The sequence below is a fragment of the Nyctibius grandis genome, chromosome 3, assembly GCF_013368605.1.
Source record: "Nyctibius grandis isolate bNycGra1 chromosome 3, bNycGra1.pri, whole genome shotgun sequence".
Classification (NCBI taxonomy): Eukaryota; Metazoa; Chordata; class Aves; order Nyctibiiformes; family Nyctibiidae; genus Nyctibius; species Nyctibius grandis.
Window position 1 is genome coordinate 258,076 of NC_090660.1, and position 27,856 is coordinate 285,931.

General features: G+C 43.7%; 1 protein-coding gene across 5 annotated transcripts in view; it reads left to right on the top strand.

Annotated features, from left to right (window-relative positions):
* The window catches only part of HECW1 (HECT, C2 and WW domain containing E3 ubiquitin protein ligase 1), a 257,027-nt gene extending 229,306 nt beyond the window's left edge, over window positions 1-27,721 (top strand). For all 5 annotated transcript variants that reach the window (XM_068396194.1, XM_068396192.1, XM_068396195.1 and 2 more), the window contains 6 exons: window positions 12,107-12,205; window positions 13,242-13,371; window positions 16,482-16,628; window positions 17,667-17,781; window positions 19,024-19,222; window positions 26,895-27,721. In XM_068396194.1, coding sequence (XP_068252295.1) covers window positions 12,107-12,205; window positions 13,242-13,371; window positions 16,482-16,628; window positions 17,667-17,781; window positions 19,024-19,222; window positions 26,895-27,006 — 802 coding nt within the window. In that variant the 3' untranslated portion in view covers window positions 27,007-27,721. The remainder of the gene's footprint in view (window positions 1-12,106; window positions 12,206-13,241; window positions 13,372-16,481; window positions 16,629-17,666; window positions 17,782-19,023; window positions 19,223-26,894) is intronic.
* The last annotated feature ends 135 nt before the right edge of the window (window positions 27,722-27,856 follow it).

Consider the following 27,856-nt stretch of genomic DNA (forward strand, 5'->3'; position numbering starts at 1 on the left):
CAGTCTTTCTCCAACTTCCTTCTCATCAAATTCAGTGCTAAAACTTCTGTTTCTCAGATTTACTTATTGATATGATTCCAAAAGAGCCTCCTCCCTCTAACATGCAAGAAATAAAGGCTATTTTCCTGTTGCCAAATCTGTTATGAGACATCAGCTAACATAGAAGGATGAGTCAGTTTTGAGAGTCCCAGGGTCACAGATAATTAATATTCATAGTCTGTTCAAAGCTTGGAGTTTGATGTCCATCATGAAAACCACACAACCACAGTTGGGTTAGATCTGCAGATTTCTTGAACTGTGTGCCTTTGGGTGCTGTGGGGCTGATCATTTATGAGGAATCTACCCTTGGCATGTTGTTCTGTACAGTAACTCTGCAAGACCTTTCCAGAAATGGCTATATTAAGAACCAGGGCTAGCAAAAAAATTCCCTCAAAATTATTTTACCTTTTCTCTTCCTTAAGCGAACAGTGGCGAGTTTGAGGTAAATACAAGAAGATGCAAAGATGTGAAGTGTTGGTTCATCTTGGCAGAATTGAGAAATACGCTGCTCTTTTCCCCTGGCCTAGAAGTTACAGTTCTGCCCCTGTTAGTGGCTTATTTCATGCCTTGCTCTTTGTACAAACAGCATTCTGAGTCCAAAAAGAGCACATCAAAGCACAGAGTGGTTGTGTGTATGCCAAGTTAAGAAAGAGACCTAATGACTGGAAAATATTTCTCATTTATGGAGAAACTGAGATTTAACACCTTTCCTGCAAGCTTCCATTGAATAAGACTTTTTCCTTCAGTTAACATATGTGCCTGCTGAACACACAAAAAATAAGATATCACCCATTTTCAAACTTTACAAAATTATTTTAAATCCCCCTGTATCTGAAAGGACACAGTTATAGCTCTAGACCCAAGACATTTGATATACACCTTTTTATCTGCATGCTGCAGGATGTACCTGAAGCTCATAGCCAGAAGAGCTGCTTTTAGTCCGTGCCAGGACTGAGCTATTCTGTCTGATCTAGGTAATGTGTCTGGCTCTTTGCCTGTATATTTGAAAACATCTTCTAAAATACTGCGTACACCCCCACCTAAGGCAGTTTGCCCTTCTCCAAGTAAGTGGGCAAAATGTGGTGGCAGCTGCTATGTATTATTTCAGTGGAAAGAATATGGTTTAGCCCAGAAAGGATATTTTTTGCCTTTGCTCTTGGTCAGGTATTTTGGGCAACTGAAGTAGGGTGAGTCACTGAAAAATCCTGCTCAGGGTTTGCTCAGTATTCTGAGAGACAGAGTAGTGGGGAGTATTAAATGTTTCTATTACAACCTCACACAAAGTTAGAAGTGTAATGTTCAGTACAGCTCCAAAATGCTGAGTTCTCACAGCTTGCCACATCAGCTTCTCACTTTTCTCCCTCCTCACAGTCCTTGGAAAGATTGTAGAGGGATTTTCAGTTCCCTGCAGCGCTGAAGCACTGAGGTCTGGGATGCCCAATGTTCGAGGACATTCAGAGATACTTTTTCACTGGGGTGAAAGTTCTCTGTCTCTGATTTGAATACCTAAGGTTTGATTGAATATTGGCTGTTTCATTGTTCATTGGCTGCTCATTTCAGATGTTTATGATTTGGCTGTCATCGTAATGTCACATAAGAAGTTCTACTTCTTAGAATAAAGCAATTCTCAGTATTTTCTCATGAACTTTCACTTCCTGCTGTGAGTACTTCATTTGATTGTGACAACAAAAGTTCCGTTGCCTTTTTGATTCACAAAGCACGGTGTTCAGAAAGTGCTGTCAGGTGGAAATCCAGTTTCTCTTTTTCATGTCTTTGAGTTGGCCAGTTCTCCTTCACAGCAGTCCTGCCCCCAGGAGCAATCCAGTAAGATAATGCAATGCACCCTTCTTCGAGAGGCAGCACTGTGCTCACAGCACCAGACTTTTTGTGCCCAGATCACTTGCCTGATCGTTCATCTGACTCGCCCCAGCAATCCATTTCACATCATCTACTTCTGAATTTTTAGTTCGTTGCATGTTTGTAAATGTTGAACCACAGCCAGAAATACAAAAAGCAGCCCAGTCTCCTCACAGAAGACCAGATGGCCCATACAGATAAAACCATTCACAGACACTCATTTGGAGATCTGAGGGATGCTAACTGGAAACATCTTTTTCTGTGTTTTCATAGCAAATTAATGACAGTGTGGGTTTTTTAACAATTAGGCATTTGCAGACCTTGCTGTGACATTTATGCAGGCAGAGAGCAGTACCCCAGTGTCACAGTTATCTTAGAGGTATTTACAGCTTGCTAATCATACTGAGCGCTCTGTACCCATCTCAGAATGGATGTTGTGTTTTGGTTGTTTGTTTTTCTTTAAATGAAATTTAATACATTATTGAGCAGAACCTTACTAGAAAGTTGAAGACTTGTGAGTAAAGTTTTTGTGCAGAACCCTACTGAAGACCACAAAAATGATGATATAGTCAGACCCAGCGGCCCAGGTCCCCTGATTACTTCAGGCTTGGCACTGCCTTGATGGCTTTTACGTGCTCTGGCAGTCTTGGCACGTGGGTAGAGCCAGCCCCCTTAGCCTGGACGGTGCTGTGTGGGTGTACCCCCAGCCAGACTCTGACCTTCCCTTTTATTTATTTCGTGTAAACAAGAAACCACATAACCATCACTACCCATCTCAAACCATGCCAAAGAAGGCAGGGTGTTGTTTTTCCTATTTTTTGTTTTAATAAACTCAAGAAGAACTAAGAATGTTGCAGCCTGAGGCTGCTGTCCTTTCTCCTTAGAGAGCTTGGTTGGTTTCCTTAACCTCATTTCCTTAGATGTGCCTGTGCTGGTGAGCTCAAGTTCCCTGGTTTGTTTGGCCTCTCAACTGGCCAGTTGGCACAAGCAAGATGACAGGTCCATCACAGGCACAGGCTGCCAAACAGCTGTACCATCTTGCTCAGTAGCTCAAGGACATGAGGGAGAGCTGTGAAAGCTCAGGGGAAGCAGAGGGGGTAAACTGGAGATACTGCGAAGTGTGGGAAATGCTAGCAGAGACGTGGAGGAGGAACCGGAGCTGTTGCAGTGTGGTAATGTGGGGCCATCAGAGACAGCACTGGAGGTAACAACGCTCCGCTAACCCTGCTACACAGAGAATGGTTTATTTCAATTAAAACCTTTTTAAAGAAAGTGACAAATTGCCTCATGACCTCATGGGTTGTATTCCGACGCTGACCAGCTCATACGACGGATTTAGGCACATTCTGTGGCTCTTTATAGAAACTGTGGAGAAATGTAGTGACAGCATCTAAGCACGGGGTCTGCAACAGCCGTTACTCCTCTTCACCAACTGAAAGCAGCTCTGGGGAATGTGTGGCCCAAATGACTCATTTATCTCTTTAACTTCAGTGCTTCAACTGTTGTGGCAGGCAACCTACGTATGGCCCAACACCTGTCCTGTTAACGGAGTCAGAAACACTGAGTTTGGTTCAGGGTTCAGACGGGCCAGTTGTGTGGGTCTGTGTTTGGGGGAGGAGTTTGCAACCATCTTGAAGGGACCTGTTTATTCTAAACGCTGAAAAATCCTTCTCTTAAAAATCAGATCAGATACAGCATCCCAGGGTGGGCATCCCGCAACATTCACCTGGTTTTGGAATGAGATGGTTACCTCTTTGCCTCAGTTTCCATCTGAAGAGGTTTCCTAGTATGTAATCCACTTGAAATCCATTTGATGTGCACTAATGCCCTGAACTGCTTTGAAATGCTCAGATGAAAGGCACCATAGAAACCCAAAGCATTTAATGTTACATTACGCTATAAATTTTAATTACTAGCAATAGCTTATTTTAAATAAATTACGTTCGCATGAGAAATTTTCAAGCACTATTGTAAATCTTCTGGACAAGAATGATATTAAAATAAATATTCAGCTGAAATAATTTTATAAGACCTTTTCACTCTGTGCAAAGGGTATGTTGCTGAAATGCCTTCTTGGGGCTGTGCTGTGATCTCTCTCGATGCCTTCTGGACTTAAGTAAACTTTGATTTTCCTATTAAGTTTGATGTATGACTATAGCACATAGAGCCTGCCTCAACAGCTGGTTAATTATTTATTAAGGGTCAGGAGGAACTGGAAGATTAAAGGCAAACCAAAGTGAAGGAGAAAAAAACCATTCTCCCTAACTGAACTTCTACAGCAACCATTTTTTTAAAAGAAAAAGGTTCTGCTTTTTTTTACCTTATTCTTGACTTTCAGTCTCTTACTGGAGGATTTATTTCAAGGTGTTCTGAGGATCTGAATGGCAATGTCACACGGGTTGAAAGAAGGGACGTCTGTCACAGTCTCTCCTCCTTTTCTCTGAATCTCCTAGTGTCTAACACTGCTTCCATAATTAGAGTTTGGTCTGAGGGAAGGGCGGATGGTCTGTTTGGTTGTGTTTTTACAAAAGCCATCTTTAGTTTTTTTTCCCTTGCCTTAAGGCCATTCAGCCTTTTGCAACATTGCGGATTAGATTTGCCCAGAGATGGGAGGCTCCACATGAAGTTCTCTATGGTGTCTCCACCTTGCATGTGGGAGAGGAGAAGAGGGTAAAATCCCCCCTGTCTCGGAGCGTGTGGGTCTGCAGGGAAGCAGCAGGGTGGGCAGTGACCGTGTGTGTGTTTGTGGTGGCAAAAAACCCCCAGGGAATGAGGAATGTCCTCCCATCTCTTGTTGTAGCCACTCTGGAACGGCAAGGCTGAGCTGTCACTGTGAAGTGTTGCTCAGTTGTCTTTGCCCCTCCTTATTTCTCACTGCATTTTATTCAGCCTTCGGTAAGGTAAAGAAAAGTCAGAGCAGGTGCAGAAATTCCCCAGCTCACCTTTTTTATTACTAAACACAATTCCTACATCAAAAGCAAGGCTGGAAAGGCTATTTGTGGACCAGAATTGTTCTCAGGAAATCACCCACATTCATTTTGGGTATTTTTGAGTAGAAAAGGCATTTCTCTTTGTGTAGGTCTCTCCCTGGGATATTTGGAAAGTTAGAAGTTTCATTTGTCCATTGAAGATTATTCTTCTTTTCAGTATGTTACCTTAGCGATACATTAACATGGAGAAAAATGGAAGATTAAAGATTTAAATTGATCTGATCTGAATGTATTTAAAGGGAGAAGGGCAATGGCAAGTTTGTCAGTTTGCCCCAACTTGGAAAAGGAATATTTTTCAAAATCTCAATAAAATTATGGAGGATGAGAAAAATCCTGACCTGTCCACCCTTTATGAAAAAAAAATGTAATTAGTAACAAGAGTACAGAACTGTAAATTCAGTATCTTGTGTCTGATGGAAGGAAGTTTTTACATTGTGACTTACGACTTGCATTCTGGAAACGAGAGACTGGAATTATTTAATTGTATTGGAAAGATTCATAAAGGAAAAGTCAAAAAAGCATCAGACTGAGTTGACCCATAAGGAGCTGATCATAAACTAGAGCTGGTTCACAAAATTACATATCGTTTTAGAGAAGGTCAGAAAGTAAAAAATGTCAAATGGACTAAACAGCTAAAATGGAGCTGAGACTCTGAGGACTGCGATTCCATTGCTGTCTCTACCACTTGTTTTCTGGATAACATCAGATAAGTCATTTTACTACTTACGTTTTCCCATTTGTCAAATAAAATATTGGCACTGATCTCTGTAAGCTGCTTTGAGATCTGCCAGTCAAAAATACAGTCTGTGCTGTGAATTTCCCTTATCTACATTATTTTTGCCCCTCGTTTTTCTGGATAAAGCAGAATAGCCTGCAGCTTTCCTGATAAAAATCATGCTTTTTTCCCTGTGACACAGGTCCTTTAACCTTTCCTGACAGTTCTTTTGTGGTGGGTATAGCCAGCGTGTAAGGAAGATGAAAAGACATTTTGAGTGAACGTGCAAGGTAGCTAGGTTAGAGACAAGTAAAAGGCTTGAAGAGTTTGATTACATTGAATAAGGAAGCAATTAGGTTTGTATTATCTCATTGTTTTTCAGTTACTGGTAAATTAAGCTTCAGGAATGGTTTGAGGTTTAGCTGCTAATTCAGGGTACATGAGCTCAGAGATTTAGGACGTGGATAGTCCACGTTTCTATCATGTGTGAGCAGCAGCTCTTTTTCATGTGGTTACTCTTTAGTGTTGAGAAACAGCAATGTTGTGTTCTGTTTGCAGATAGATCCAGAAAACAAAAGTAAGGCAAGCACTTATTGGCGTGGCAGTATTGCACTGGCCTTTGCAGCAGGAAATTTATGCACAATTTAGTAATAAACTGAGAGGTTGACTCACATAAACACATTCATAATATGAAGCTCAGGGTGCCCAGCAATAGTAAAAGTATCTAAAGGCAGCTGGCGAGAGGAGGCTCGCTCCTGTAGGTCTTTACCTGAGGACAATCACCAGTTCAGGATTTGAAGCCTAATGGAAGTTCATCTGTACCAGGCTGCTTTTCTCTCTGAAAATCAGTTTTCATCCTTTTTTTTTCTTGTTTAATTCCAGTTCTTGGCTGATGCACACATATTTCACACATCTCTGAACACCCTCTTTGTATTTTATGGCAATCTGCAAGGCCTGCTGGGCTGTTCCACTTTCCATACACGTTACAGTCGGGGCTACTTAGGAAAGGCCAGTGCTTAAACGAGTATTACAGATTTCATTTAAAATGTAATTAAACCTCATAAGTTTTATAGGAATAGTAAGCAGAGTATTATCAAAGAGGGATTCATGGAATGTGCTCCTTCATCTTTTGATGCCTGAACTAAATGCCTTGGCTCTGAGTAGAATGTATCCTCTACTAAGTCCCAATAATGTTTGCAGGGGCCGTGGGGATAAATCCCTGCAGACTGTAACTATTTAACATCCATCAGTTTCCAGGCTGCAAATCTGCACAACGAGTTACTCCATGTCAGCACTCCTAAATGTTTCCTTTCAGTTTGAGTTTGGAAAATGGACGGAAAATGAAGCTTACCTGACAGAATTTTCTATGGTTTCATAATGAGGAAGTATGGAGATTGCCCTTAAAAACTGTTAACTGTCTGATAACCTGGGATGAGTTTTGACCATAGATGAGATAAGATGCATTTCAGTGTTTAGAACATAACTCAAGGGAGGTTAAAAAGAAAACAACAACAGAACTTGGTCAGGTGGATCCTTACCGTTCCTTCAGAAGTGTGTGGGGATGCAGAGCCCATCCTCAGGTGGGGTGCCAGTGTGGTTAGATATGGGAAGAGGTGGGGTAAGTCCTCAGTGCAACATTGGAAGATGCCATGGATAGGTGACCCAATGTCGTATCTTTGTCTCTCTGAGACTTCTTCATAAGAAGAATATAAGAAAAGGAAATGAACCAAAAATAATCTTATTGGTCCTTATATTAGAATATATAATTCCAGGACTAATTTAGGAATTATTTTGCCTTTCTCTTTAATGTGCTGAGACTTCGTGGACTTCTGTCTCCTGCCCTTTGTAAGAGCCATTCCTCTCATATTAATGACACCTGAGCTCATCAGATTCCTGAACCGAAGAGGCATTGTGCTGGAATGCCACGGTGTCCACCTCTGAGCCTGCAGATACGCAGAGCAAATTTGCCCCAGCACCAAATGACCCGGTGGCAAAGAGGCAGCCTGCCAGGTTTGCAGATGCAAGTCAGATAAAGGGAGCGGCGCTGGCTGTCCCAGCCCGTGTGGGTAACCTCTCTGACAACACGTGGCTGCACGTCATCAAGTTCAAGTCATCATCTGTTCAAGTGTTCTGTCATTTGTGTGAGGAGGGGTTAAAGATGCACACCAAACTGAAGAAAGGCATTTGTTAATGAAGGCTGATCGGGGTGTGGACTTGATCCACTGCCAAGGTTGTGTAAAGATGATCTGATCTGCTGCCAGGTTAGTGCTCTGTAGATGTAGCTCATCACAGGACGCGTTGGTCGTGTCCTGCACTGAGCCAACTCCAGGATATGTGCTGCCAGCAGACAGACACACACCTCTGGTGCATCTGCCTGACACGCTGCCAGTTCTGCTTAAAATCCATAGTGCGTGAGGCCAGGCAGAGCTGCTGTAACCACCTGGTCAGCTTTTTTTAAAAATACACATTCTTAGAACTTCCTTGCATTTAAAGAAAAATTAATTGTTCTTTGTTTAAAAAGTGCTAGTGCTGGTGATTTCACCAAAATTCAGAAATCATTAATAACTACATTTTGCTCTGTGTGTCGTGTGTGTGTGTGTCCCCTCCCCAAATCACAATATTTTGGGCTATAAGAATGGATTTTTAGTTCCTCTAATTGGTAGCTCCTGGCCTTCAGGATGCTCACAAGTGTCTTCATAACAATGGAGGTTTTAACTGCCCTTTAAAACAAGCTGTACCACAACATGAGGAACCCATGATGATGCCTGGTTTCTTAAAAATTTGGGTTTCATGACTGAATTCTCTGTTACCAAATAAGATGCGTGTTCAGAGTGAAGCCTTCCCCATCACTGGGCCCTTCTAAATACTTTCCCCTTTTTAGATTCTCTGGTATCTAATAATGGTTGAGATCAGGTCCAGCCTCTCCCCCTGTGGAAGGGCTAATTGGCTCTCCAGCCCCATCCGCCTGCCAAGCATCAGAAGAGCTGCCAAGGGCAGAAATCCTGTGCCGCAGCGCAGCCTCATGTGTTCAGCTTGTCTTTCAGGTGGCCAAAAGTTTATCTGCACCATTAAACAGTCAAAAGCTTTAAAACTGGTGCAACAGAATGTGTAAATTTGTCTTACAGATGAAAGCAAGTTTTCAGTGGTCTCGTGAAAGGAAAAGGACAGTTTCAAGTTTGATCTGAACCATGTTATATTCATCTCTCTTGAGCCCTTTGAGTATTTTTTCACAAGCTACTGCCTCAAGAAGGGCACAGTTAAACCCAGCTGATGTGTTTGAGTGAGATAAGGTTTGGAAGGTTTTCAGTCATCTTTTTAATCCCATCAGGTGCTTCCTCTCTTTAGGATGTAAAGTTTCTCATACCATGGCCAATTTAGCCCACCAGGCACGGTTACCAAAGCATCCCCTGCAGGATGACAAAAACCATTCTTCCTCCGTACACCCAGATTACACTTTGGTCGAGGTACATCGTTCTCCATCATATAAAGTAGAGCTGCATTCGGTCAGCCAGTTGAGAGAGAGCCCTGTAACTCTTAACTATGGGTTACTATGGGTCCTGCCTCACTCTGCTGCTATATGATAAGGACCAGAGCGCATTAAATTAATTAAATTAAATGCAGTAGGTCTGCAGAGAGTCACACTGAGGAGAACGAGTCTGTTGTTTTGCTGTTGTGAACACAGGCTGTTTGGGGGCACCTGCAGCCTCCAGAAGGGAAGGCAGTTAGCTGGGTAGTGTGGAGACGTCTGCAAACGGGTGAAAGAGTGGTGGTGTTTGAAACCAGAAAGCAGGGGCACACAGTGTCCTTTTCTTGAGTGGAGAAGGGTGTCAGTAGGCAGGCAAACCAGATCAGCTCTCCTGCTCGTTAATTCTCTCTTTCCACTGTTCCTGGAGCACGTTACTCGGACTCAGTCATTATCTCCGAAAGGGAAGGGTGTTGGAAGAAAGGGCCAGAGCAAGGCCTTGCATTCCCCACCTCCCCAAAGCTATCTTTGCTGCTAGGAAGGAATTGAACAAGCATTTTACACTTCTTGGGAAGATAAATGTAAGTCAGGTTTAAGGAAGGTATGTGCCCTCCAGCCAGGATTTACCTTTGTGCTACTTCTTCTGTCAAGAAAACTTGTTTTTTCTGAAGGGACTGTCTCGCCCAAGCTCTAAATCCTTCGGGAAGAAATAAACACAGAAGTCTGGGTTTGTTTTACCTGGCTTTTGTGAGGAGGGCAGTTTGCTTCTTGTTGCTTTTTTGTAAGTTTTGATGTATTTTAAGTGGGACTGTTACACTTGGCTGATTGTGGTGGCAGCTTGATGGACTGTATGGACTGTGTCGTTGTCCTCTGAGGACAGTAGCGAACGCCTCCTTTTTGATGGGTGTCCATGGACTTACGACAGTCCCTGTTTCTCAGGGCACTGCTGGACCAAAGCGGTGTCACCTATGGTCCCAGGCCCTGTCCAGCCAGAGGACCTTCTCTTATACCACTCCTCAGATCAGAGAGTCAGGTATGTCAAGTCTCTGCAGAGATACCAAAGCTTTGTGCAGGGGAGGAAGGGTTTGTGGGCTGGAGAGCTCACGTGCTTTGGTCACCGTGTCTGCTGGGGTGGTGTGGAGCTGCCAAGAAATACAGTCTGCAACGTAGGTTTTTGTCCATTGTATGGACAGGCACCAGGAGTGGCAACGTCTTGTTAATTATTTCATCTCCTTATCCAGACCAGTTAGTCCTGGATTTGTTTTCCTACACAGTACCACTGCAAGGGCTGGGATTGTGGAACCGCAGTCAGGCCCCCAGTTCGAGCGAGCCCTGGTGTGTCCCAGAGGGCTGCAAGTGCAAGGCCAGTCTGAAGGACCACGCAGCCTAGAGTTGCTCTGCCCACATGTGGTTCAGCTGACCCCCCACACTTACTCCTTTCCCACAGAAACACTGCCCGTGGCCTTCGGATGGTTTGATACGGTTCTGCTGTAAGGTGCTGAGTCAGATTGAACTGGCCATTAACTGCTCTCGTAACGTGATTGCAAACCCCTTGGTGTAGGTGCGCTACCCTTTCACACCAGCTTTGCACGAATGCCCTCAAAGCCATGCAGGGGTACAGAAGGGATACAAGCAGCAAGGAGAAAACAGACGCTGTTCACACATTCAAGCAATTCCTTAGCAGAAACAGTGTTCCCAAATCCCTGAGACTTCTTGGCCATTGACTTCCAGCTTTACTTTATTCCACATGGCTCCTGCCATTACTCCAGTGGCTCTGCCCGGCCCTGCACACAGCCAGCTAGCCGTGGGGTGAGCGTTGTGGTGAGGAACACGCAGTGCTCGTAGTATTTTCATTCAGTGTTCGTTTTCAAAATCTATAGGGATGGATGGGGGAAGGGGGATGGTGAAGAACAAACCCAGAAAAGCCGACATGCATTATTGAGGACAAATGGGCTTGATTATAGATCCTGAAGGTGCTGTAAAACTGATGGATTACAGGCTCAGCACCTCTGGGAGTTGAGCTGTCTGGCTTCCACTGTGCTCTCATTGTGTCAGCCCCCCTCTTTTCATTGCTGTGTGCTGGAAACATTGCGCTGGAGCACAAGTGAAGTGGAGCAGGTCCTGACTAGACCCAGCAGCTGCCTCTGCTGCTGCTGTGGAACAGCTGTGAGGAGGTAACATAATCACTCTTTGTTACCAGGCAGCTGCATGTCATAAGCACCTTTCTTGGGTGCAGGGCACCTGGGGCAGCTCCTGCAGTGATGTAAATGCTAATTGGGCCCGCAGCATGCTATTTGTGCCCCGTTTGACACACCAAGCACTTGTTGGTCTGTCCCGTGAGCACAAAGGTGACTGAACGGATATTCTGCGCCGCTTTTATTACAGTGAGACTCGTGTTTCATTCGTATGCAGGAAGGGTCTCTGCACTGGTTCCTGTAGTGGAAGGAATGGTTTCTTGGCTTTTTGATCTGTTTCTCATCTTTTGTGCAATAAAACTTTACTATGATGTCAGTCAGCTCACCTGGACTCACACCAGTTCTGTGTTTTTTTGTCTGATTTAAAACCAGATTTGATGTAAGAATATCTAGTGAGTCACAGAGAAATCACAGAAAGAAAAATTAAACAGTTTATCATCATAGATCATAGATTGTAATGGGCAGGGCACTATTTGAGTGTACTTGGAGCAGGACTAGGAGTTGTTCGTAAAAAACAGAAATAAGCACAAGAGTGTGTAAATACTGAAGACAGCTGAGCATCAGCATTCAGAAGGTGGTGTGGGGACAGCTTGCCTGAGCTTCAGATACTGATTTTAATGTGTGTCCTTGGTCACAACAGTTAGCTTATTGGAACTTCAGTTTCCCTGCTATGAAGTCAACTCGCTACCCTTCTAAAGTACTTTAAAGCCCCACCTTGGGAAGGGTTGTAACCAGTCAGAAACTGGATGTACCGATTCACCAGATGTCCCTTGCAGCTGTTCTGATAGTATGTTTTCTGCTGAAGTCTTGAGTTATCCTTCATTTGCTCTCCACTTTTATGTCACAGGTTCAGGTTCAGCGGTCGCATTCTTGGCCTTGCTCTCATTCATCAGTACCTGCTGGATGCTTTCTTCACACGGCCGTTCTACAAAGCACTACTGAGGCTGTAAGTATGAGCGTGCAGCCGTGCAGAAACCGTGCAGAAACAGTGATCCTGGCTTTCATTCTAAACACAACTCAGATTAATGAGGAATGCTAATGTAGAGATAAACAGTGAACGTTTTGTGTTGGTCTTCTACTGTCTTTTACACTAGTAAGCAGAAGCTACCAGGAATATATTACTTTCAATGTCAAGTTTATAAGGTTAACTTTAATTGACAATCTGTCTCTCATTAATTAATAGACTGCAATAAGACAAGGTACATAAAATCTATAGCAATAAGAAAAGCCGTAAGTAGTAAGTCAAGACTGCTGTTAAATGACAAAAAGCAGAATAAAGCTTAGCTAAACTAGTGTATGATTTAGGATGATTCCAAATCAGCAAAGATGTTTGTCTTAACCGTCCTTTGAGTTCTGTAACTGTATTTAATTTAATTTTTTTTAACAATGAGTACTGCTGGGGTTCCACCACTCATATCTATATTGTATCTGAGCTAGTCTGGAAACAGCCTGAAGCCTAGAGTGCTCCCTGCATCCTTATTGCCCCCTTAGGGGATTTGAAACCAGACTACTCGTGGCATCCACCTGCCCTTCCAGCAAACAAGGCCGACTCCTTATGAGCAGAAGTTTAGGCTGCCTGGTCTGCCTTGTGTCAGTCTGTGTGCTCCTCTGGAGGAGGATAGGGACATGGAAGCAGCCAGGCCCAGCACGGTGAGCCCCTCCGGACTGAAGGTCAGCACGTGCTCTGCAGTGCAGGGCATCCTGAAGAGTCCCATGAAATCCAGCCCCAGGGGTGCCTTCCGACAGCAAACAGTGCAGGCAGCCAGCAGACCTGGCCTTGAGCCCAGCCAGGCAGCGCAGACAGTTGCGGAGTTGCTTTAAGAGGGTCTGTGTAACAGGCTTTGATGTTAACAAACCCAAACAAACACCAGCTGTATGTTGGATCTCCAGCAGAAATCTGTTCACGTTCTTAGCAGTAAGTCATCTGCCAGCAGTCATGGGGTCATATTCAGCTACAGCTTTTTGTCTTGTTTCGCAATCAGGCCATGTGATTTAAGCGATTTGGAGTACCTGGATGAGGAGTTCCATCAGAGCCTGCAGTGGATGAAGGATAACAACATCACAGATATCCTGGATCTCACCTTCACAGTGAACGAGGAGGTGTTTGGACAGGTGAGCACAGCTATGCCAAACATCTGAAAAGCAAATCTGAAGCTGACAGAATTGAGCATGATGAAGATCTTTCTGTCAGAACAGTCCTTTAGCCTTTCAATAACATTTTTGTTCTCCTTCCTTCTCTTTCTTTCAAGCCACCTGTTTCAATGCAGATGTTTATTCTTAAGGTGTATAATATAAAATACCAGCCCCCCTACAGGCCTATTAAGCCACACATGGATGAGTGTGAGGAATTCTCTGGAGTGCAGCTCTTCTCTCCAGGGTGTAGTTCACGCAGATGTGGCATTTGGTGAATGCAAGCAATGTAACTTAACGCTGAAGGGACTGAAAGGATTTGGGGTTAGGAGGGAAGAAAAACATTTGGCAGGTGGTGTAAGACCTGGCAACTCTCACCATTATTTTGCCTGATACCTCCCTGTTAGATTCTGTGTCTCTTACTTACCTTGCACCTACTTAACAATTTGGTACGTACATCCATTTATTGTGCTTTCTACCACTCAGCTGTACGTTAGTCGGACAGTTCTCTTTAACCTGATCTGGATAACTGATCTGTAGCTGATCTGGGTAACTGTAGCCTTAAACAGGGCGCAACGCGGGCTTAAGTGTGGACTGGCAACCAGAACAAGTGTCTCCTGTGGGATTCTTTGGCTTGCACTGAAGCCCTGGTGCTCCTTGCTGTTGTAACCCATGCTAGATTATAACTATCTCTGGAAAGCCTTGAAGGGACCCAAAGCAATATTCCGACCAAGATTAAGGACCTCCAAGGAGATACTGCAAAGCAGAAAGACCGAAGAACCAAGCTTACAAAGTACTGCAGAAGCTTGAGGGATGGAAGTTAACAGGAGCAGCCACACAGCGTCAAAGGGAGCAGAGAGATCAGGTGGAATACACAGAGAGTGGCTCCTAGCCCTTGCAAACAAAGGGCTGAGACCTCCTTGACAGGAGGAGTTTGCATAGAGCCAGGGTAGCTCTGCGAGCCTAACGTAACAGAAAAGCAAGATTTCAGGGGGTATTTTCAAAACTGGATTTCGTCTGCTTATAGTACAAGGTCATGAGGGATGAGCAGAGTCAAGGGTGGATGAAGTGAAAAGGATGGGGCAGAAGAATTGAAGAAGCCTGTGTAGGAAAGGTGACACTGTTTTTCCACAGACTTAAATGCAGGGTTTTTTACAGGCTTTGAGCTGAGAACTTGTATGACATTCAGTTGACAGTCCAGTGCTTTCCCTGGAAGGTGTGTATGCCTGTATGAGACTAATACACAAAGACAGACAGAACCACACAGACATATTCACAAAGACAGATGAGACAAGTTTGTATTTATATTGGAAGACTACACAGATGGATAAGAATCTCAGCCTGAATTGCCCTGGTGCATCTGAAGGTAACATTTGGCACAGTAATTACCTGTTATGCTCTCCCCAAAGAAAAAAGCTAGACAATTACATAGGAGCCTGTTGTGGAAGATAAGAGATGGCTCCAAAGATAACAGAAAAAAAAAAATCCCAATCTGTTGTGGATACTGTGATATGAAAGCAAAAGAACACTAAAAGCCAGACCTTTATGCCAGTTAACATGTTGTCTAGTAGTTTATTTCTCATGTAGACACTAGACAGTAACCTTGCTAGATCTAGTGATGGGGAAGAAAATGGTTCTCACTGTGAATTATGACTATCAGAACCCGAGAGTCCCAAGTGAAGGTGAGGTTTTCCCCTTCTGAAATTTGCTAAGTGCTGACAGCAAAATAACGACAAAATCGCAGTCCCATTTTATGCACACATTTAATGCCTCTGTGAACAAGAAAGAACAAACAGGGTCACGTTGTTATTGATTGCCTGCCTCCAATTCTAGATAACTAATTGTATCTGAAATGATATGGATAAGGAGAAGCTGAAGAAATCAGCAGCATGTCCAGGTGTTTGTGGTAAGTCTCGCAGGAGACTTAGAACATCTGGACTTACAGTTGTGCTTAAAGCTAGACAACGTTTAGTCTTTGGTTTTGACAGATGTATCTTAATGCCACACAGTCTTGAAGACTACAGCACAGCACCTGGGCCAGAGTTACCCTCTGGACAACGCAGCGTTGCTCGTGTGATGGTGATACAGTGATTTACGTTTGGGAATTGAACCTGACCCAGCTAAGAATTCCGAACTCGTTACGTCCCACCGTACTTGTTCTTTCTGTTTCTCAACAAAGCTACAGATTAGATGACTCACGGAGTGTTTCCATAATTCATAATGTTACAACAGGTCCCTCAAGCAAAGTGACCTAAATACTTTATATGCTGCGTGCTGTCTGTTGGGCTAATAAATAGATAATAATGTAAGTAATATGTAAATAATCCAAATAATGAATATGTATTCATGCAGCCCATTTACTATCTGTGCTAGACATCACTGTTAGAGCAGCACAAAACTGAAGAGGGGAGAAGAGGAGAGCAAAACATTCTTCCTTTTAAATCCACTAGATTGAATGTGAAAATAATTGCAAGATAAATATTATTTTCTGTCACATGTGAGGAGTATGTGCTTGCTGGGTAGAATCTAGATTGATTTCTTAAATCCCTTCTCAATCTTAAGCCTCAGTAACCCAAGCCAACTAAATTAACCATTAAAATGCCATGAAATGCTGTAGCTCTTGGTTTAAAAAAAAAAGTTATTTACAGCACAAACACTTCTCGGGTTTGGACAGATGATACAAAGCTCTGAATCCCATCCTGCTGTTTCCTGTGCCGTTGCTTGGATAATCCACAGCAAGCAGCAAGCTGGTATGGTTTTCACCCTCTCTGTGGCCCCTGGAGGTGGAAAGGAGATGAGAAGGGTGAAAAAATGGACCAGAGTGGCACATCGTACAGGGCTTACGGGTGGTGCTCTCCGAATCAATCTTTGCTGGTACAGTTTGGAGTAACCTAAAGGTCAGTCTGGCTTCAGCTGGGGCTAGGGCTAGGGCTGAGGGGTGTCCCTCATTGTCCTTTTTGTTTCTACTGCAAATGGACAAGAGGCCACAACTAGAAATATGGCTGTTATATTTTTCACTTACATTTTCAAAGTACAACTTGAATTTGAAACACGATCTGATCCATCCTACACCATTTATCTTTTTTCTGTAGGTGACAGAGAGAGAGTTGAAATCTGGAGGGGCAAATACAGCAGTGACAGAGAAGAACAAAAAAGAGTACATTGAGAGGATGGTTAAGTGGCGAGTGGAACGAGGAGTGGTCCAGCAAACAGAGGCCCTGGTCCGTGGCTTCTACGAAGTAAGTAACAAAACGATGTTCCCACAGTGCTTCCATTCCTCATCTGAATGAGATGAGCCCATGGTTAAACCATGCTTGGGAAACGTGTATTCTGAATATGATAAAGCACAGTGGTCAAGAGTGAAGAACGACGCTGCTTTCCAGTCACATAGGAAGGGAAGTTGGCATTTGAAAAATCTTGTTCTACCCTGCTGTGACACAAAAGAAGATTGTAGAGAATCGTACACCTAAGGGAGGAGCTGGTGTGACACACTGTATCTTTAGGGACTCATTCCAGTAAAGTTGGTCTTGGGATGCAGTCAGCTGATATCCTGCTGGTATTCATGGATGCTGCTCCATTGTCGTCCCTGGATTTTGCTGATCTATCTCTGCTGAAGACCTGGATCTGAGAACATCCTTCTGGCAGAGCTGCTACAAGGACTACCAAAGACTGGATGAAAACCTGTGCCTTTGTTGATCAACCCGTGTAGTCACCTATTCTTGCCCTTTACTAATCACATTCAAACATGTATCTTGCCCTGGCAGCTGACTCCATACAGCTTATTAAAGTGCACATGGGTCACTGGCCTTTTCTCCCTGCGAGTACTGTGGGCCGTTAAAGCTTTTGGTTTCACGCAATGAAGAAAGTGAGCCTCAGCTGCATCTTCAGGGGATGAAGACCTGGGACCACTCCTACACAATTGTAACTGAATTCCAACACGAAACAAATATAAAATAAATTGTCCATATTACAAATCCAGTCTTTGACTATCAAAATCACTTGTCAGAATGAATGTAACAATGAGGAATGTTCTGCACAGATTATGTCCTGTCACTTGTATTGTTTCATTCTGGTCAAATCTCATGTGCCATCATTGTTTACAGCTCAACACATCAGCAGGCTCTCTGAAGAAGAGCACAGATTTATCACAAAGGAGTGGAAGTTAGCTGTCAGCATGCAGACCTCGTCCCCCATCAGAGCCATAGGTTTACAAGACATTGCATCTGCTTTGTTTCCAGTCTGAAACTGTGGTGCTTACCAGTGTGTTTTTGTTTCAGGTTGTAGACTCCAGGCTTGTCTCTGTTTTTGACGCCAGAGAACTGGAGCTGGTTATAGCTGGTACTGCAGAAATAGATCTCAATGACTGGCGTAACAACACAGAGTATCGTGGAGGTAAACTGCCTGCTGATCCTTACTGATATCTTGACTGTTTTCAGTCTAAAACATGAAAGACTTGGTCCGTCTTTTCCTTCTGTCTTTCCTGAGGGAAATGCCCTGTTTTATTCAGGAAGTTTTTGTGAAGAGTAACTCATGAGATAAAATAAGATCTCAGGTTTGGATCAACAGATGTAATAATACTGGAATTGCTTCTGCTAGTTCTGTCCAGATTTTACCCGCTCAATTGCTACCGACTTAACAGGAGTTTTGACTGTTAAGGAACTGAGAAGGGTTTGCAGTGTTAGATCTAAAAGTTACTTACTCAGATGACTGTGAATGAACTCCTGGCCTCAAAGTAATATCACAAGTCCTCTTGGCTTCAGCAGGGAGCTGAGAATTCAAGAGCTGAATTTCACAGCTCCCAAGTACACTTCAACAAAACACAGACCTTGCTTAACCATCCCCTCACCCAAAACTGTGTCAAGTTGGATTTTTTCATTTCTCCTCTACTGCATGGCCTGGTTTTGCTTTAAATGCTGAGCGTGATTTTTCCAGGCTGTCCTGGGTGATGGATAAATGTGAAATCAGGCGTCTCTGTCCCTGAGGGTCACATCTCCTCCCCTGATACAAGGTTTAAGTCTTTGCTGCTCACTGCCCAGCCTTTGTGTTACCTTGAAGTACGCAGCTTACCACAAGCACAGCTGCTCCCCCAAGTTACTCTCCTCCTCTACTTTTTTTCTGTTTAGCTGTTGAAACAGATTGAGCCTGGGTTTATGCTGGCTTTCACTAGCACAGACCAAGGCACAGAGCCCCTCAGGTGGGAATTCTGCCAGGGAAGGGCTTGTGGCAGCAAACTCTTCTCCATATGTCGAACACTATTGCAATCCAAAAGAGAATTTATGTGGGAACCAGAAATGGTTAAGTCATTGGGACTCTCACTGTGTGGCATATTGCAGTTGGTCTTCCATATCTCATGCAGGTAACCCCAATTCTTGCCAAGGGATTTGTGAGAGGCCAGTGTACCTCAAATATATATTTGAGTTTCAGGGTTTCAAATGAGTTAGTAATATTACAGTATCCACAGCCAAGACAAGATGGGAGCTGGGACCTACTGCTCGTCAAGAACAGATATATTGTTAGGTCAGGATCTATTCAGCAGGAGATCTACTGCCCTGTGCTAGTGGGAACATATTTTGATGTTACACTTCCCTGTTAGAGGGGGTGAATTTAATTTCTCTCTCTTGCTCCTTGGTTTAGGTTACCATGATGGACACATAGTGATACGGTGGTTCTGGGCAGCAGTGGAGAGGTTTAACAACGAGCAGAGGCTCCGGCTGCTGCAGTTCGTCACTGGCACATCGAGCGTGCCCTACGAGGGCTTCGCAGCGCTCCGGGGGAGCAACGGGCTGCGGCGCTTCTGCATAGAGAAATGGGGGAAAATAACCTCCCTCCCAAGGTATGTCCAACTAGGACACGAAACCAGAAGGGCTGTGAGAAAGGTGGTACTTTGTTGCAGCTCTCTGCCAGTGAAAGATAATGAAGACAGTAAGGATATCTTAAACCAGGAAAGAAACAACGATCAGTTTATTCTGTAATTACTACAGAGAAGTGTTTTCTTTTGCTGCCCTTCTGATTTGTAGGCTCAATTTAAACTACTTTGAATCCTGGGAAATGGTTAAGGTAAAGGTTTCCATAGGCTGAAATCTAGTTCTCTTATTTTGATTCTGGAACAGATCCAGACCAGCAGGAGCCTGCCAGCTGATTTTGTTCCCTTTACTTCCAAAGTCCTAGTAAAAATACGTGTGAGTTTACAGAGCCATGAAAGCCAGACTCTGTCTCTGAGTTTTGGCCAGAGACCTGAGTGCAATCCCTTCATTTGCCCTGATGGTTCCACTTCTTCATCATGAGGAAGCTTAGTGAAGGGACTTCAGACCATGTGGTGATAATACCCGATTTATTACATCTAGTTCAGTCAGCCAACTTGGGAGCAAATGAGCCATAATGTCATACAGTCAATGGACCTCACAGTGTTTCCCAGAGGAGGGGTCATCTTCCTTTTCAGAAGGAAGGGACGGGGGCACAGAGGGTGGTCTGGCTTGCCTAAGGCCACCCAAGAGAAACCTGGTGCAGCCAGCGATACATTCAGCTTTGAGTGCTGCTCCAGCACTTCAGCCGTGACCAGCACTCATCCTTCCTCACTGAAGGGAGGCACCTGTTCTTGAACGTCCTTACAGTTGCCTGAGGCTCTGCCCCGTGGCGATTATAGAGCATTTGTCATGGGGCCACATCTCAGCACCTGAGATACTTTTGCTATGTGACCCTTTTACATAACATTTGCCCTCCAAAGGATGCTTTGTTCCTGCTCTTACCATTTGCTTTCAGCTGCCTTTGTGGCACAGAGCAAAAACCTCTCCTCACAGATCTGTTCAGACAATCAGTTAACAATGGGCCTGGTCCAGTTTTCTGGTTCCTTGCCATCCATGTTGTTTACCCAGAAGCACAGTATAAGACATGGGCTTGAGCAGACCTCCGGAGTCCTCTGGAGAGTGAAGGTTCAAAGATGGTCACCCTCTCAGTACAAGCCTGCACAAGTCCATGCTCAAGCAGTGGGGAGACTCAGGAGCTGGACCAGGGCACTATGTCAGCAGACATTCTGAGCTGGCATCTTAGGTGGACTCCCTCTGAAGACAGGAAGAGGGGAAGCAAGTGTTTTTAAGGCACAGTTCATCTCACCTGAACACAGACTTTTAAAATAGCTCAGTTGACTCACACCTGGTACATTCTGATTTATGTCCATCAACTATAAAGACTCTACAGAGACTATGGAAAACTAGAGCCTACCTGAAAGCTGGATGTAGGCACTGAGATTTAGAAACAGATGAAAACATGTCACGTCAGTGAGGTGGCTCATGCCCTCTGACCTTCAGCCAGCAATGTGGAAAGCAAGCCAGTTTGCTGTGCATAGGCCTGATGGTCCTTTTGCAGCATATTTATAGTCTGGCTCTACGTAAGCATTTCAGAGCAGACCAAGGGCGTTCCTGCCTGCAGACAGGCAGCAAATGGACGTCACAGACTTGTGCAGCGTTTCTGCAGAGCTCTTTGCACTCCTTCTGGGATGGACAGGAGCGAGAGGGGAGGGTGAAGCTTGGCCTGTGCACAGAAATGAACCCAGGGGCTTACCCATCAAGTTCTGAGAAGGTAATTGGCCTCTTTCTGCTCTGCTTAACTTTCTTTGTGAACCCAGGCATTGCTTACACCTAGCTTCAGTTAGCCCCCAGATATCCACATTAACGACTTGGTGTTTGTCTGCTGGTCACCAAACTTGTTGCTCTCCCCAAAACAGGCCTCTTTTCTAGGTCAAAGTTGTTAGCACCTTTTAGAAGTCTTAGAGCTCTGCATTCATTTTAGCCAGGGGAAAGAGAAACAACACTTGCTCACGGGGAATAAACACAGCTTGATCAGCATGAATTATTACCCGCATTTTTATAAAATTATGGGGTGCTGCCAAGTACACACAGCGTTAAGAAATACATAAAACACACAGGCTAAACCTGGAGGCTCCCTGAATCCTTAGTTAAGCAACTAAATAAATGTTATTTTAAACTTTTTTTAAATGCCTGATTATGGATTGCTCGTGTTTATTTAGATTTACTTATGTATTTACTTAGATTTAGAGGCTAAAAAAAAGTCATATGTCATATCCTGTAGGCCTTTTGACCCCTGTGATATGTGTGTAACTAACTTGAGCCATTTAAAATAAACCACAACACATGGTTGTGGTCCTTCTAACAATTCCTACAATTCCACCATGAGAGTTACTCTTGCTCCACATTTTCAAAGTCCTAGGGAGAAAAACCCAGCTTTCTCATGTCTTAGCAGTGGTCAGATTTAGTCATTTATGTGCTTAGGTGTGGATTGCACCTCTTAATTACTGGCCTTAGTTCTTAGGCCCTGACCTAATAAACGCAATGCTGGGAGAGGTCTTACGGAAGCTTGTGTAAAGCTGATGCGTTTGGCTGTCCTGACATCCGTGGTGGGTCACTGCAGATGAGTTAGTCTGGGTTTGCAGCTGCTTTACAAAGTATCAAGATAACTTTTAGCTCTATCAGGAGAGTCCAGGACTCTTTCTGTGTTCTCTCACTCCTGCTCCAGATGGCCGTAGTAGTGAGGTGGCTCTCCCTTACACTTTGGCAGTGGAGCATGCAACTGCCATTTGCTTGTAGTGAGCAAAGGTGTGATAACACCTGAACCAGCCATGCATTTGCACCTGCGACAGCAGCGTGGCCTCCCAGAAAAGGGGCAGAGTGTACATTTCTAAAACGCAACACTTTTCAAAGAATAACCACTGATACATAATGCCTAGAGTGCTGCTTGCAAGCACTGAGGATAAGCAAGGCTTTTTCAGGGAAGTTGAGAAACCCGTAACTTCATTCTAAATTGGTGCACTTGGTCATCAGTACCAGTTCCCCTACAAGAACAGGGTGATGGTGGTGTAATATGTTCATGTAAGACAAATACCAATCAGATCACACCCGTGGTTTATTTCTGGATTGTGCCTGTGTACCAGACACATTATTCCTATCTGTATTTGAGTCCACACACGTTAGAAAGTCAAAGTACTGTACAGCTCAGAGATGCTGCTCTAATCCCAGAGCTCTAGGTGATGATGCTAAATCAGGTTCCAAAGAGACTGCCACGTTTACAGACCTGTCAGTGTGAATCTGCAGCATGTTTTTTTCCTAACTGATGTAGCTTGTCATATGAAATAACACTGAACAGGTAACAGGCTCAACCACTTGTTCATCAAGCTTGAGTTTTACTCTCCCTATCTAATATGCAAGACTTTCTCCCAGAGTAAAGGAGTTACATATTTTACTTCTTGTAGCTGGTTGCCTGAGTAGGGATGGATGGAGAATTCTTCCAGCTATCGCCTCTTCCTAAGCAGGAGGCCTCTCTTCACCTTTCCTGGGTCATGCAGAGATGTAGCACGGCACCAGTTTTAGCAGTAGTTTCACAAGAACTTACGCTTTGTTCCCCACCAAACATTGATGAACAGACACTGGCTTTCTAGCTGGAATAACACAGCTTTGTCTGATATTGTGGAGCAGAACTCCTGGCCCAAAACAAACCTGTGCAAAGAACTGTCAGTGTTTTCTTGTATAGCTGTAGGAGACAACAGCTCCCTCTTCTTAAAGCCTCAGCCTGCAGAAGTGTTCAGTGCCTACAAATGTCACTGCCGTCTTCTGGCTGCACTCCTCACCTGGCCAAAACCCCTGTCAGCCCCAAGGTTATTTCTGTTTGAGTATCAATTAGATAAGGACCTCAGCGTGTATCCCAGTGATTCAAATAACCACATTTGATGCAATGAGGTCGCTTTCCCCACCAGTGCTGAGCTGCAACTACCCTTTCATCAAAAGACATTTTCATTCAGCAGAGTAATATTAGTGATTACCACCACACTGTGTTTTGTGTGTGATAAAGATTACCAGTGCTAGTAAATATCTGATCTTTTGTGAGATAATTCTGTCTCTTTCTATTAGATGATCAAGTATGTAACCACCCCAGAATCCCATATAGCAATTAAAAAAATATTGTGTCTGACTACAAAGAACTTTGTTCTCGTCATTTCCTTCTTTTCCAGTGGGTTGAGTGTCTGTGCTTTGCTGTCTTTTATCATTCCTTATCTCCCATCCCTCTTCTCTTTTCTCTTTTCTCACGTACGACACAAATACCATCTACAAATCTACATTCATCTCTTAAGCAGTGGTTCCCAGACAGTATATAAATGTTCCTTCTTACAGACAAAAGGAACAGAAGTTGATCCCTGTGGATCTTGAGGTTGATCAAAGAGGGGTTTGTGAGTTCATCTACAGAGAGCAAGGTGAAAAGGAGCAATGCCCAGTTCCTGCCTGACAGGCAGGTTATGTTAGAGTGCAAGTCTTAGTTGTTAGGTTCAACTATCAATAAGGTAAGAGGGGGGGTTCTGTGCACACTTACTGCCTTTGGACTCTCATTGTTACAGGGATTAAAGGAAGTGACAAAGAAAAGAACGCAAAAATCTTAAAAGCTTGTACTCATGATTTTTAGACAGAATTCTTAAAAGAAAAGAAATAGCAGGACACTGTGAACAGTGAGCAAGATTAAAGGTTCAGACCCACCAAAACTACTTTGAGCAATAAAGACAGAGTGCCCGGAAGAATGAAGTTTTAAGCAGGCCATTTACTGCTTTACTGACTGGAGGATGAGGGCACATGAGGGTCAGAGTAGGTTTACACGACTTTGTCTTGCATTTTCTTCTAGAGAAGCCAGAATCCTTTCCATAAAAGCTCTTACCAATCTAATTCTTATTCCAGACCTCTCACTCCCTGAACACCCTCTCAAATGTCAGCAGGCTTGTGGTAGGAGGCTTAATCGAGGGGAGAAAGACTGCTCGCATTGCAAGGACTGTTTCTTGCACTGCTGATGGAATGTTTTCACCCCAGTATGTGCAGCAAGCCCAGTACTACAAAACAGCAAGTGTCCCCTGGGTTATGCTTGCTGTAGTCACTCTCACTGAGATCAGCAGGAGGAGGTCAACACCACTGGGGAGGAACTAACCCCTTTGGAGGACAAGGCAATGGTGGATGTTATGGAGAATATGCTCGCCTCTTAATTGCCCTGTGAGAGGGAACACTGAACGAGAAGGGAGTCCCAGTCAACCCCCTCTCTTATTTCAGGTGAGGCAGAACACATTGTTCAGTGACACAAGTTGACACCTTTGCAGCAAAGAACCAATTAGACCCATGGCTGAACGTACACCAGACAATTTTGCACATAATTATCTTGTTGTAAGATAGAGTGGGCTTTACTGGCATCATCGGAGTGGCAGTAGATCCACATTAGCTTCACAGACCAGAATTTTAACTCAAGTTTTGCTCTTAGTGCAAGTTTTCACCTTAAGTAGGTAGAAGTGTAAACCTAACCAGCATAGGACTCCTGCAAGTGAGTTTTCATTTTTGATTTGATGACTTTTGTGGAGTGAAAAGATTTTTTTTCTGTAAAGTTGTTGAACTGGAGAACACGAGAGTGTTGCTTTGCAAATGCTTCAGGGTTTCTAGACATGTTAACTTTTTCTTCCTTTCTTTGGAATAGTTTCTCCTCACATTAAATTCCTTGTGACCTTCCACAGAAGAGTCCACTTCTGTAAACTTCATAATAGGAAAAGGAATGGATCTTTTTTGGTCTCATACAGTTAAATGTGCCGTGGTTAAGTACTGCACAGAGATATTACTTTAGGTCCAGCAAAGTTATATTAGCAGGATCCACACCTGAGCCACCACGACTATGCTGCTTGCAGTTGTGGAGCCAGGCAGCTGAGCTCCTCGAGACAGGCTGTCTCTGAGTGATGCTCTCTTGCCTATGATGAACACGTTCTGAATGGACTACAAGAATCCTTCAGTTAATTAACTCCCAGTGGTTGATACAGATTGGCAATAGAAACAACTTGCGCTGCTGAAGATTGCTGAGATAACACTAAACAGTGCAGGGCTACTCGTGGATAATGCACACGAGCTGCCGTGTTTAATTCCAAGAGATTTCAATGCCTTTATTAACGTTCCTTTTTCACTAACTCACGTGTTCCCAGCTCATTCCTGCAAATTCTGTATTTATTGTACGCTCTCTCTGAGAGTGATCACCTAACAAATCTTCATTCAGAAGGGGAAAAAGGATGGTACAAGCTCTCCTGATTGAAATTGTGTGATGCAGTGAGGATTACATGCCTCTGGCTGTTTCAGTTGCCTGATTGCTTTTAATGATTTACCATTGGTGCTTGATAAAACTCTCCCTCTGTGAATCTGCAAGAGTCAGGCCAGCCCATGTACCAGTGTTGTTTTTCTCACTCTGTGGGTGGCCTAAGAGATGATTGGCATGGTTTCAGATAGTTTCAAGATAGCTTTTCTGCTTCAGTTTTGAAGAAGTAACATTGAATTAAAGTATGAGATAGAAAAGCTAAAAGTAAAACAACTTCACAGCTTCTAAAAGTACCAGGGGCCAGGAGCTTAGACACTGTTAGCCATTGAGGCCACATTTCATTCCTGTAGGGTTTTGTCAATTCACATTTATCAGAGGGAGGAAGAGGAAACAGAAATATTTCTAGCATCATGTAAAACTCCAAGCTGACTGAAAAAAATGGAACCACTTTAATGAAGATGTGCCCCCCCGCCCCAGTTTGTTGAATGGGCTCTGCATTTTTTCAGTCCATGGAAATGGATGAACTGTTGGGGCAGGGACTGTTTCTTTGCTCCACATTTGTATAGCACCTCACACGGTGAAGTGCAATCTGCATCTGGGTCTAATTGCTGCTACCAGAAAAGCTGCACCAAGGTGGAGGCACACCTGGAACCTGTTCCTCAGCTGCTTTTGAAGGTCTGCCAGCTGAAGGTAAATATAACGATAGAACTGAGGGAAAAGAGGGTCATCAAGTTGGCAGCTTGCTCTGCACAAAATATTTTGCTTTTGCCTTGGCTACTACAAATAAATACCATTTAAAGGCCAGACTTGCAGCAGATGGCCAACAGCTGACTTACAGGAACATTTTCAGCAACCTTCCCTCTCCAGTTAGCGGATTCCTGAAGGGTCTTTCACCAGTGAGCCCTGCCTCACTATAAACACACGCCGAGCCCATTCTCCCAGTGTAGTTCATCACATTATACTTGTCCACTGGTGTAAAGCTTCCTAGCTGCTCATGTAGGATGTACAGCTGAGTTGCGCTTTTTTGGAAGAACTCAAAGCAACCAAAATTATAGTAGTGGAGTTTTCTCTGTATCAGGGCCCAGACCCCAGCTCCTCAGTGACCTCCAGCATTCTCCAGATCCCTGCGACATCTAATGCAGGGATAGCAGAGAGTGATGTTATGTTGGTACTTAGCTTGTGTCTTCTGTTTGAAATATTCATGTGTATGTGCATATACATTTCAGTACCTCAGATTTTGGTGGAATTTGAGAGTTTTACTTCAATAGTTAGAATTTCTTTTTCTCTCTTGAGTGAACTTGAATGTCTTGAGTCTCAGTAGGAACTTGTTTTCTCAGTTCTTATTTTCTCAAATTATTTAGATTAAACTTAACATGTAGCATGTTTTCCTTTTGCAGGGCACACACATGTTTCAACCGTTTGGATCTTCCACCTTACCCCTCGTATTCTATGCTGTATGAAAAGCTGCTGACAGCTGTTGAAGAAACTAGCACCTTTGGACTTGAATGAGGGGGTTCAGGCACTTCTGGCGTTTTTCTGGCGATGATGTCATCTTTCCTGTCCACCATCATTTGATCTTGGTTTCACATGTTTTTATTTTTGAAAACAAACAAACAAATCAAGACTGGCAAAAGCTGTGCATGAAGAACTGCTGCCCTCTAAGATCTAACCTTCATGCTTTCATCCTCTCTTTCCAATGGACTGCTAGTCTGTATGCAATAGAAAAACAACTGTCTCAAGGTTTCTGTATATCTCTACATACCTCCATTAATAACAATGAAAATACAAATGCAAGTTATACTACACTTGACCAAATGTTAATAAATGTTTACTTCCACCTACGTTGATTAAAAAATAAAAAAACCTCATCAAGCATTCCAAGCTTTTATATGCCCCCATCTTCTAAATCAATTCACAGGCCATCCTACTTCTTAACTGTTGAATCCAGTACTAGGAGCTGGTCAAATGTATCTTCATCCATCCTTGTTTTCCCTGTATGTGTTGTCCATCCGAGAGACACCTCTGAGAAAACCTGAAATTTTTATATACGAACTCATGATCCACATCAGTTGCATCAGCTGGAACTGGCCCAGGTACATGGTGCAGATAAGACCTTCAAAAACTAACCAACCAACCTGTAACGCAATGCAAAGCATAACAGCGATTGTTATGATTGTTACTTGCCAGTACTGGAGAGAACTTGCACTCCAGAGATGGTGGGAGGGGCGTCTCCATTGTCATGTTTACCACACAAGAAGCACAAGGTTGTGCACGCTCAAGAAGGATGTCTTATGTAGCATAAAGGACAAGGCTCCCTTACCTTAGTATTTCATATGACAAGGAAAAGGGGAAATAAAAA